The sequence below is a fragment of the Dreissena polymorpha genome, chromosome 2, assembly GCF_020536995.1.
Source record: "Dreissena polymorpha isolate Duluth1 chromosome 2, UMN_Dpol_1.0, whole genome shotgun sequence".
Lineage (NCBI taxonomy): Eukaryota > Metazoa > Mollusca > Bivalvia > Myida > Dreissenidae > Dreissena > Dreissena polymorpha.
Genome location: NC_068356.1, coordinates 32,740,073 through 32,753,785, shown reverse-complemented (window position 1 = coordinate 32,753,785; position 13,713 = coordinate 32,740,073). Strand labels below are relative to the sequence as shown.

Below are 13,713 nucleotides of genomic sequence, written 5' to 3'. Positions count from 1 at the left end.
CGTTCACAGCACATACATATTCTGATTATGACTGTTGTGTGGGCATACCCAGCACATTCATATTCTGGTTACGTCTATGTTGTGGGCATACACAGCACATACATATTCCGATTATGACTGTTGTGTGGGCATACACAGCACATACATATTCCGATTATGACTGTTGTGTGGGCATTCACAGAATATGCATATTCTGGTTATGTCAACTGTGTGGGTATTCACAGCCCATAAATATCCTTAGTATGTCTGTTGTGTGGGAATACACAGCACATACATATTGTGGTTATGGACATTGTATGGGCATACACAGCACATACCTATCCTTATTATGTCTATTGTTTGGGAATACACAGCACATACACATTTTGGTTAGGTCTATATTGTGGGCATACGCAGCACATACATATTCCGGTTATTACTGTTGCGTGGAAATACATTGGATATATATATTAATGTTATGACTGTTGAGTGGGCGTTCACAGCACATACATATTCTGGTTATGACTGTCGTGTTGGCAAACATAGCACATACATATACTGGTTATGACTGTTGCGTGGGCATTCACAGCACAAATATATTCCGGTTATGACTGTTGCGTGAGCATACACAGAAACATACATATTCTGGTTATCTCTATTGTGTGGGTATACACAGCATATACATATCCTTATTAAGTCTATTGCGTTGGCATACACAGCACATACATATTTTGGTTATGGCTATTGCGTGGGCGTACACGGCACATACGTACTCTGGTTATGACTGTTGTTTAGGCGTACACAGCACATACATATTCTGATTATGACTGTTGCGTGTGCATACACAGCACATACATATTCTGGTTATGACTGTTGTGTGGGCATACACAGCGCATACCTTTTCTGGTTATGTATGTTGTGCGGGCATACACAAACATACATATTCTTGTTATGACTGTTGCGGGGGCATACACAAACATACATATTCTGTTTATTTCTACTGTGTGGGTATGCACAGCACATGCATATCTTATAATATATATTGTGTGGGCTTACACAGTACATACATATTCTGGTTATGTCTACTGTGTGGGTATACACAGCGCATACATATCCTTATTATGTCTGTTGTGTTGGCACACACAGCACATACATATAATGATTATGACTGCTCCGCGGGCATACACAAACATACATATTCTGGTAATTTCTACTGTGTGGGTATACACAGCACATACATATCAAATTATGTCTATTGTGTGGGCATACACAGAACATACATATACTGGTAATGTCTTCTGTGTGGGTATACACAGCACATACATATCAAATTATGTCCTTTGTATGGGCATACCCAAACATACATATTCTGGTTATGTCTACTGTGTGGGTATACACAGCAAATACAAAATCAAATTATGTCTATTGTATGGGCATACACGGCACATATATTCTGGTTATGTCTACTGTGTGTATACACAGAACATACATATTATGGTCATGACTGTTGTATGGGCATACACGGCACATACATATTCTGGTTATGTCTACTATGTGGATATACACAGCACATACATATCCTTATTATGTCTATTGTGTGGGTATACACAGCACATACATATCCTTATTATGTCTATTGTTTGGGAATACACAGCACATACACATTTTGGTTACGTCTATATTGTGGGCATACGCAGCACATACATATTCCGGTTATGACTGTTGCGTGGGAATACATTGCATATATATATTAATGTTATAACTGTTGAGTGGGCGTTCACAGCACATACATATTCTGGTTATGACTTTTGCGTTGGCATACACAGCGCATACATATCAAATTATGTCTATTGCGTGGGCATACACAGAACATACATATTTTGGTTATGTCTATTGTGTGGGTATACACAGCACATACATATCCTTATTAAGTCTATTGCGTTTGCATACACAGCACATACATATTTTGGTTATGGCTATTGCGTGGGCGTACACAGCACATACGTATTCTGGTTATGACTGTTGTTTGGGCGTACACAAACATACATATTCTGGTTATGACTGCTGTGTGGGCATACACAGCACATACGTACTCTGGTTATGTATGTTGTGCGGGCATACACAAACATACATATTCTGTTTATGTCTACTGTGTGGGTATACACAGCACATGCATATCTTATTATATATATTGTGTGGGCATACATGTACACAGAACATACATATTCTGGTTATGTCTACTGTGTGGGTATACACAGCACATACATATCCTTATTATGTCTGTTGTGTTGGCATACACAGCACATACATATTATGGTTATGACTGTTGCGCGGGCATACACAAACAAACACATTCTTGTTATGACTGTTCCGTGGGCATACACAAACATACATATTCTGGTAATGTCTACTATGTGGGTATACACAGCACATACATATCAAATTATGTCTATTGTGTGGGCATACACACAACATACATATTCTGGTTATGTCTACTGTGTGGGTATACACAGCACATACATATCTAATTATGTCTATTGTATGGGCATGCCCAAACATACATATTATGGTTATGTCTACTGTGTGGGTATATACAGCAAATACATAATCAAATTATGTCTATTGTATGGGCATACACGGCACATATATTCTGGTTATGTCTACTGTGTGTATACACAGCACATACATATTATGGTTATGACTGTTGTATGGGCATACACGGCACATACATATTCTGGTTATGTCTACTATGTGGATATACACAGCACATACATATCCTTATTATGTCTGTTGTGTGGGTATACACAGAACATACATATTCCGGTTATGACTGTTGTGTGGGCATACACAAACATACATATTCCGGTTATGTCTACTGTGTGGGTATACACAGCACATGCATATCCTTATTATGTCTATTGTGTGGGCATACATAGCACATACATATTATGATTATGACTGTTGCGTGGGCATACACAGAACATACATATTTCTGGTTTTGACTGTTGTGTGGGCATACACAGAACATACATATTCCGATTATGACTGTTGCGTGGGCGTTCACAGCATATACATATTCTGGTTATGTCTACTGTGTGGGTATACACAGCACATACATATCCTTATTATTTCAATTGTGTGGGCATAAACGGCACATACATATTCTGGTTACATCTATATACACAGCACATACATATTCTGGTTATGACTGTTGCATGGGCATACACAGAGCATACATATTTTGGTTACGTCTATTGTGTGGGCATACATAGCATATACATATTCTGGTTACGTCTTTTGTTTGGGCATACACAACACATACATATTCTGGTTATGTCTATTGTGTTGGCATACACAAACATACATATTTTGGTTATGACTGTTGCAAGGGCATACCCAGCACATACATATTCTGGTTACGTCTATTGTGTGGGAATAAATTTTACAAAATGTTTGCGTCTTGTCCTTTGAATGAGAATGGTGCAGTTACACCGTGCTAGCGGTTTATGAAAGCGAATCCGCTTTTTAGACTTGTTCGGACGTGACGTCAATGGCACGTGACAAGCGTTATTTACTGAATGAACGAGATGCATGAGTAAACAGTTATACTAGCGTTGATAAAGTTATTGATTTAGTTTAACATTATGAAATTAAATCAATTTATAAGATATTATTCTGTATTATTCATCGTAAGTAAATTCTGTTATTATGCTTAGTTATCGGCAATGAGCCTTTGTTTTTCACTGTATGCAAACGACTTGTTTGGGTTACGACGTAGCAATACTACCACCTGACCAACCATCTTAAAATTGTGATCCGAAAACAACGGTCACCTGTGGACAACGGTCACTTTGGTCATTTCCTTCGACTGACCGCTGTTCTAAGGTTTGAATGTATTATAGTTGTGTCTGTTATAAGGGATACAAAGCATGTTTATGTGTTTGTAAGTTTATTATATGATACAAAACGTATAAATGTTCATGGTATGTATATCGTATAGGAATACAAAACACATCCGTGTTGTGGTTATAATATAATAATATGTGTAGGGATGCAAGGCACGTAACATCTATGGTATTGATTAAAACACTATCGTAAGCAATTTATATCTTAGTGAAACTACGCTAACGCAAAAGCGATACGACCTTCGCCTAGACGTTTTAAAACCTGACTTTTGCATTTCCATTTTTAAATTGTTATGACACAGTTTAATGCACGAACGCTATTCATATCGCACTCTGCAACATGCGCACCGACTAAAGGTCATGTTGTGTTTAGCTTCATTGTCACGTTTCAACTTAATTGTTATCTTTCGTTAAAGGACGCGTCATATATAAAAAACCGTCTGTGTCCATGCAGTTTAGACGGTCACTTTACAACTCATCAAAACGATGTTTACACTATTAAATATAAACACTGTTTTTGGACTTGCGACGATCGCGTCCTTAGTTCTGTCACTTCCACAGACCCCGACGCCTCCGACGACGGCTGCGCAACGTATTCCGATCGGTGCATGTGTAGTGGATGGAAAGATTTATCAAAATGGTATGGTACACAGCATTTCTGTTATAGCTATGTGTTTTATTTTAATAGCATATGGCTTACGACGATTTAAGGTTCTTGTTGTCATATGTGTGCACATTGTGACAATTATTGTCTTTAAATAGACATATTTGAGTCAAGTTGCTCCCCCGAGAATCAACGCCGGGACGGGACGGGACGCTCAGACATGTCGACTTGTACTCTTTGTAGCCGCAGTGTTAAGTAATACATGCAATTTACCCGCTATCAGATCTCCTAACAAAAAGAAACACCATTCTGTTTTTTAGCGATATAAATGCTTTTAAATGTTCACCATTTTGACTGATGAGTTCGCATTCACAACGTATGCTTAACGCATATTTCAATACGAATACTAATCACATCCCTCCTTTAAATACACTATTGTGTCATTGTATTCTGTAGAAAACATGTCAATTTGTCAATTACCAATCAGCGTAATAAGTCTGTCTTTTTGTTGTTTTTGAATTTAAACGACACTTGAAACCATACCATTATAAACGGGTTCAAGTTTGTTACCAGGATTGTTTAGCCATTACACAATTGTTATTTACCTGAATACTAATACAAAAGTGTAACTATTACATCAACTTAATGCGTTTTAGGTGAGACTATTCATCAAGACAAGGAGAACTGTTTCTACAGTAGCTGCCTCCATGGCTACGTCGTGCAAGGAGACAACGTGTGTTTTTTTGGTCAGCCAGACTGCCCCAATGGTCATCTGGTGGACATTCCCGGTCAGTGCTGCCACGAGTGTATCAAGGACATTACCACCGTGCCGCCTTCTGCGATTGTCGGCTAAACAGACAACCAGTGACATTTATGATTAAATTGGCTTTATCTTCAACCGCTGGAGCGTTCCATTCTTATAGAGACTTATTTAAAGATAATTATTGTTTGACGTCGTTACTTGAAATATTTTAAAACAGGCAGAAGGAATGTGTTTGCATTTTTAACTTGAGAAATATAACAAGAAATACAATATTAATAAATAACAAAACAAAACCAAAATAATTTCTCCTAATGGGGGTTAAATAACGGACATGCAATTTAAAGTGAATCTTCGGATAGATGTTTATGATTATTGAATGGCCCAGTACTATAGCGTTAGATTTGCTCCAGAAAATGTTAAAGTCTCTATAACGCTCAAAATAAACGAAAATTCCGTTAAGTATTTCGTAAAATAAAGTTAACACCTTAACAATCAGTGTTCCTTATAGCAATAGCCAAAATTTAAACGCTAGATGTGGTATGATTACATAGATTTTTGTAGATACAAAATGCTCGTTTTTGACGATGCTGGAACAGCGTCGTCTAAGGTTTGATAACCAGTAAAAAAAATCTTCACAATGGGGACCTATGTAAAAGATCGAGCCAGTCCGATTGAGATAACTCGATTTTGCAGTTACTTCCCTTGGCATTCGCCACTGCGTAGGAGATTGCTCGTTGATTTTCATTGATAACATTCTCCTAGCAGTGTTGTCGTTCGTGTTGATAAAGGTACATATTAATAGAACAGCATATCCTGGGGAAACAGATTCAATAAGTGTATCAGAACGTTAATTTAAAATTAGTAATTTTACATCCATTTTATTTTTATGGACCAATGAAACAACTATATATTTTCTGTATTTTGTTTGATATTTTTTCTCGATTTAGTAAAATAATTGCGAATAAAAACATGTAATATTAACTTTTTACGTGATCACAAAAACTAAAGAATGCGAACAATTTCGAACCTGCAAATTGTAAACGCTGCACTGCTATGATATATATAGATATAACAACCTTTCTTTGCGTAATTGTTCGTCCCGCTAGCGCAGTGGTAAGGACGTTCGCTTTTACACCTTTACGACACCGGTTCGATTCCCGCTCCCGGCGCAATGTTATATTTTGTCTGTTTTGTGGTCACCATTCCGGACAGGTGTTTTTTTCCGGATAAGCTCATCCCCCCCCGCAGCATTTGACCATATAAAAAATTAAAAAGTATTTCAGTACAAAACAAATAGCTGGAAATTGCAGCTATCATTCAAAATTCGTCCCAACTGTCGTCAATCTTATCTTATTAGGTAGGAGTGCTGGACACACTCCGGGTCCCAACATTATGCAGCCTCAGCGCGGAGGTAACTCATTACCTTGGAAAAAACACAAATACACAGACTGGGTGCAGCCTAGGCGCGTATAGATTCAAACAAGGCAACAAACTCAAGTGCGGGCACTACATATTGAATACGATATTCTAACAGAAATTACACAACCACCTAAGTGTACATACCATGTTTGATATTTCGTTCGATTCTTAGATTTCAGCATATACATGTATAAGGTCATTTCGCTATTAGTTAACTTATCCATATGTTCGTGGGCGAACTCGGATAGTCAAGTGCTCATACGATTGAGCTCACATGGTCCGGCTATGTGCTCATACCTACTTTCGAGAATCATCATGAAGGTGTTGCCATACTTAATGAACAAGAATGTGACCCGCCTCCCAGTTTCGCTCAATGGGTTAAGTTACCCACGGGTACTACTTCCCCGTACCCCTAAACTTTTTTTCGTACCAAAAATGTTTCGTACGCAAATTTTTTTCGTACCAAATTTTTTTTCGTACCCAAAATTTTCGTACCCAAATTTTTTATCGTACCCAAATGTTCGTATCAACATACACAATTGTGGTGATATAGATAGACTTAAATTGATGTTTTATATCCATCCTCTTCAAAAGCATCGTCACACCAGTACTGTCAGTACTTTGATTATTTATTTGTGGCTACAATTAATTCCCGCGAATATATCTATTCATACGACACACGAATACCATTTTAGTGTTCATGTGTCGTATGAATAGATATGCAAAACAATAATAAAAACGAGCATTTTGTACCTACAAACATCTATTGTACCAGACCACATCTGGCGTTGAAATTTCGGCAATTGCCACATGAGACACTGATTTTTAATTTGTTAAGTTTATTTTACGAACAATTGTACGGAATTTTCGTTGATTTTGAGTAGTAATGTTACTTTAAGTGTGGAAAAATCCCTTTCAAAACAAGTAAAATTTAAAAAGTGGCGTCTTATTTAAAACTGCATACTCGATCGGGAAATATAACGTTCCATCGCCAGAGAATGTAAACATCATTCAGCGAAAAGTAAACGGGAGGTCGCAACATGAAACGCAGTTAAGTGTAATAATATGTATTGTTCGCATTGTGTCCTCTGCAAAACATCGGTAACGCCCATTCATGTTCTCTTTACGTCTGCGGTATAAAATTTCAATTGCACAAATGTAAGTCCATCGCTCTGGGAAGTGCACATCTATGTTATGGTTCTGACTTTTGACATACTTGGCTAGTCCATAATACAGATACGTTTGTTAAAGTGATATTATAGGCATCTTACAGTTTATAGGTGTCTATCGCAACCGTTGTTTATTTTTGGTGTTTTCACTTCATATACACTTATATTTGTTAATACAGCATCAACATACTACAACAATATCCCGGAAAGAGAAAAATAATGCATTTGAATATCAACCGTACTTTCGTTTTGACAACTGACGACAGAAATGATTCGATTTACGATGTGAATCTTAATTTAGTTTTAGTGCAGATTCGTTCATACGACACAAAGACATATTTTGTTTTACGGATCATTTCGGCTTAGAGGACTGGGTGAGTCATGTAAAATATCGAATATAATATATATATTTTTTATAAACAACTGGTAGCAAGATGAGTTGCAGATAATTGGTCAGTAACCACATTTTAACTAAATGTTTTGACCTGTTAATTTTTTTCAGCTTAATTCAACAGTGAAAAATGCCCATAATATCCTTTAAGCGAGTCCTAGAAAACTTTAACTTTCGAAGTTCTTGTCTTGTCAACTGTTTGGTTTGAATTTCTGTGCCGAGATAATACACGTATATGCGTTCGACACTTACTAAAATATTGATCACATAATTAACAAAAGCAAATGGCACAAGTTGTCCGAATATGCGATAAAATCTATTGGTCTAATGTAAATAAATAAAATGAAGTCATTGTGCTTAGCGTGAAGCTCCCGGCAATCCTACAAATAAGCTAGTTAACTAAAAGTAACATTACTATTCAAAATCAACGAAAATTTCGTACAATATTTCGTAAAATAAAGCTAAACAATTAAAAATCATTGTTCCTTATGGCAATTTCCGAAATTTCAACACCAGATGTGGTCTGGTAAAATAGATGTTTGTGGATACAAAATGCTCGTTTTTATTATGGTTTTAACATGGTACCATTTTAGTGTTCGTGTATCGTATGAATAGATATATTCGCAGGAAATTAGCATGGACTTTATTGTTGTCACAAATAAATAAAAACGAGCATTTTGTATCTACAAAAATCTATGTAATCATACCACACCCAGCGTTGAAATTGTGAACACTGATTGTTTACGTGTAAACTTTATTTTACGAAATACTTTACGAAATTTTCGTTGATTTTAGCGTTATAGAGACTTTAACCCGTCCGTGAATTATTTTCGACAATGCACACCTAGTGATCGATACACAGCACATGCGTCTTCTCGTTCAATATGCTGCACACTAACACGTATGTAATATTTTGGTATTCTGCCAGACAACGTTGAAGCATCTAGTTATGACTAAGTACATTGTCTTTTTATTAGGGCAACTTTTCGCATCAGTTTCCATGGCACGACAAGGATCATCAACTGAATCATCCGGATCATGTTCCAGAAACGGAAAGCTATACATGGAAGGTACATAGGTCATTTATCGTCATATGTTAATTTACTAGTAAATGATCTAAATCGCGCTTTCGATCACCTTTCGATTCAAGAAACGTGATAATTTGCTTGTATGTTCAGGTTCGTAGTAATACAGACGATATGTGTTTGTTTTCGAGGTGATACCGCGAATAAGTTATTTCATTGACGTTAGTTTCTCGGTTGATACTGTATTTTGATAAATTAATAAATATTTTGAAGGCAGGTTTAGATATCATTTTAAAAAGTCAATGTCTGTCTTCTCAAAGGTACTAAAGTATATTATAAAAAAACAATTAAATGCTTTAAATCGAAATTTCTGTTTGAAAGAATGGTTTAACATTCCGATAAATCTTTTCTAGTTTTGAGAAAAAAATCTACTTTAAAGTGATATTATGGGCATTTTTCACTGTTGAATTGAGATGAAACGAAGTAACAGGTCAAAAGAGTTAGTTAAAATGTGGTTACTGACCAATTATCTGCAACTCATCTTGATACCAGTTGTTTATAAAAATATATTTTCTATTCGATATCTTACGTGACCCACCCAGTCCTGTAAGCCGAAATGATCCGTAAAACAAAATTATGTATTTGTGTCGTATGAACGAATCTGCACTAAAACTAAATTTAGTATCACATCGTACTAGCATGATCAGTTGTCAAACGAAAGTACGGTTGATATTCAAATGCACTATTTTTCTCTTTCCGGGATATTGTTTTAGTATGTTGATGCTGGATTAACAATATAAGTGTATATGAAGTGAAAACACCAAAAATAAAGAACGGTTGCGATAGACACCTATAAACTGTTAGATGCCCATAATATCACTTTAAGTGAGTATACAAAGTCAAAATAGTGTGTAATAAATTTATTTGAAATACACGTTTGTTTTATCTGATTTTACAATGATTACTGAAATTTAATATACTGTGTTTCAATAGTATACGCCTATATCAAAACTACCTTAGGTACCAGAAGGTTGGCCTTATTTGTTCATATACAGGGCGTTGAAATTCTATTTTTAGATGTTTTCATGCACATTTGTCGTAAACATTTCGTATATTTATACACAATGTCGTCAAGATTATTCATGAATCAGAATTTATATCAGCGGACGAACACATGCATTCCTTATAAAACTACTTGTTTTATTGTAAGAGACCAGAACTATATATGTATTAACTAAATGCAGCACATGTTAATTATCTTTGCAAAATTTAAACCAAATTTAAACTTAAGCTCATTTTAAAGAATTTTCTCGCATAAGAACATATCTCGTCTTAGTTGTAAATGAAAACGAAAAAAAGCAACTTTCTTGTCCTCCGTATGCTAAATAATCATCCGTCTAAACAGTACATCGTGTGCAACCTACAACGTTAAATATCTTTAGATTATATTGAACACAGACATACATGTCATGCGAGAAGTCTTTTATTATTATATAGGCGAAACTTTGAAGGGACCGTCAACCACGAATGACGAAAAAAGGAAAGTTGTAAAATACCGTATTTTTTACAATTATTAATTTATGGTATATTACATTGCTTGAAAAAAGTGCATGTTTTCAGTATATTCGGTAATACAATTCGCGATGTGAAATCGAAAGTACATCGCTAAAATAGGTTACATAACGATATACACACTATACATAACGCAAGTAGATTGATAATTTTATATATAAAAATTATATAATTTACTACGCAGTACGCATACACAATTTGCATTCCTGGGTTTACCACTTGATGATGATGATCAATCTACTTGCGTTATTTATAGTTAACTGGTAGTGACCTGATACGCATACCCAGTAAAATGTTATTACCGAATATATGAAAATATGAAAACAAGTTTATTCAAGTTATGTAATATACCAGTCGTGATATTTTAATCAGTATAAACTAATAATAGTAAAAAAAATAACGTATTTTAGCACTTTTCTTTTTTTCGTCATTCATGATTGACGGTCCCTTTAATAACTACGTTGAGATAAACTGTCCAACAATTATGAAAATTATCACTGAGGTAATACACTAGTCCTCTGTTGGGTATATAATCTGTACATCATATGTAAATTAAAAGGTACAATATGTATTTATGGCAATTATTAACACAGATGTAAATGTCGTTAATGATATTATTTTTATCATTATATAGGCGAAACCGTTTCCGCAGATCCAAACAAATGTCACGACCTCGTTTGCGTCCGAGGCACAATCGTTCATCTAGACAATCCATGCCTCATGGGACAGTGCTCAGGAATCGTAGAGCATGTGTACAGGCAAAGCTGTCCGCGGTGCCAAACTTCAACGTCGAACCTTGCTGGACCCATCCCGCTGGTTGGGAAATAAGGGCGAAATTTCTCAGCACAACTGTGTGTAAAATTGAACCAATAATATATACAGAGAAATAACAAATTTGTTTTACTTTTTGGCGTTTGTTCATTTAACTCCGAAGCAAACTTTTGTTTTCATTCGTGTTATATTAAGATCGTTAGTTTTTGTTACATAATTGTTTATTGGTAATTTTACAATATGTAATTATTCGTATATACCATGTCACATTTGACTACTTAATTAAAAATCTTACTGTTATTCTGAGGCTAACACGTTTTGTTTATTGGGCAGGTTAAAGTATATACTCGGTGTTCCTTACATGTGTGTCTTGACAACATGATAAAAAAGAGATTAATGCAATTGTTTCGGCATTCTATCTTCTTCCTCATTATTAAGATACGTTTTTGGAAATATATCAGTGTTTTGGAAGCACTTCGTAGCTTAAAACTGTTATTTGTGATATCTGTTTTTGAGAGCAGTAGTGAAACATTTACACTTTAACTAATTCCTCAATTCGTTTTGTTCTGCTACATAACATCATTTATCAAAAAGGCATTTACATTACTGAAGGAGTGTGTCTACAATTAGATTATTTTCATAAATGAAGTGACATGTATGTATATATATTGCAGTTTTTAAAAACTCTTTATTATTAAATTGTATATGTAATAAAGACTGACATTTCGCATAACTAAATGATCATTTCTGGTCTGTGTGTTTATTTATTAAAACTTCAGTGTGAATATGAATAACAAGTAGTAGTGGTTCATGTTGTAGTGGTACAAGTAGCAGTGGTACAAATAGTAGCGGTACCAGTAGAAGCGGAACCAGTAGTTGCGGTACAAGTAATAGCGGTACAAGTAGTAGCGGTACACGTAGAAGAGGTCAAGTAGTAGCGGTACAAATAGTAGGGGTAAAGTAGAAGCGGTACAAGTAGTAGCGGTACAAGTAGTAGCGGTACCAGAAGTAGCGGTACCAGGAGTACAGGTACCAGTAGTAGCGGTACAAGTAGTAGCGGTACAAGTAGAAGCGGTACAAGTAGTAGCGGAACAAGTAGAAGCGGTACAATAAGTAGAGGTACAAGTAGTAGCGGTACAAGTAAAAGCGGTACAAGAAGTAGCGGTACAAGTAGTAGCGGTACAAGTAGTAATAGTAATAGTAGCAGTAGTACAAGAAGCGGTAGTCCAAGTTGAAGCGGTACAAGAAGAGGCGGTTCAAGTAGTGGCGGTACAAGTAGGTGCGGTACAAGTAGTAGCAGTACAAGCAGTACTAATACAAGTAGAAGATGTACAAGTAATAGCGGCACACGTAGTAAAAGTACATGTAGTAAGAGTACAAGTAGTCGCAGTACAAATAGTAGCAAGTTGTATCGGTACAAGTAGTAGGAGAACAAGTAGTAGTAGAAGTACAAGTAGTAGCAGTACAAGTAGAAGGAAAACCAGTAGTAGCAGTACTAGTAGTAGCAGTAATAGAAGTAGCAGTAAAAGTAGTAGCAGTACAAGTAGTACAAGTACCAGTAGTAGAAGAGCAAGAAGTTGCAGTACAAGTAGTATCCGTCAAAAAAGTAGCAATACAAGTAGTATTAGTACAAGTAGTAGCAGTACAAGAAATAGTAGTTAAAGTAGTAGCAGTACAATAAATAGCAGTACAAGTAGAAGCAGTACAAGTAGTTGCAATACAAGTAAGTAGAACTAGCAAGTAGTAGTTAAAGTAGTAGAAATACACGTAATTGTAGTAAAAGCAGCAGCAGTACAAGCAGCAGTAGATTAAAGCGGATATATACGATTTTTATATGTGCTGAATTGTAAAATATTGATACAAATATGTTATAATAACACACAATATGCAAGAAAAATGATACATTTAGAACGATTTTCATAAAATACAGCAAATACAAATTAGGGCCATGAGCCGATTGTGACGAAGATAATTCGTAATTATTTTCCTACAATAACCGATGCATTCGTCTTTTTAGTAAGTGTTTGTGTGTCGTATGAATCGATATCGCTGCAGGAATTTCAAATGAACCGTTAAACTAAATTTAGATTCACATCGTACATGCATGATATACAT

The 13,713-nt window shown here is 35.7% G+C and overlaps 2 protein-coding genes across 3 annotated transcripts in view; both read left to right on the top strand.

Moving 5' to 3' along the window:
- The window catches only part of LOC127866500 (kielin/chordin-like protein), a 436,162-nt gene that overhangs the window by 15,474 nt on the left and 406,975 nt on the right, over window positions 1-13,713 (top strand). The window lies entirely within an intron of this gene.
- On the top strand, window positions 4,307-5,482 carry LOC127866505 (CCN family member 3-like). Its single transcript, XM_052407063.1, has 2 exons — window positions 4,307-4,524; window positions 5,145-5,482. Exons 1-2 carry the CDS (start codon window positions 4,371-4,373, stop codon window positions 5,339-5,341), a joined length of 351 nt encoding a protein of 116 aa, XP_052263023.1. The 5' UTR covers window positions 4,307-4,370; the 3' UTR covers window positions 5,342-5,482.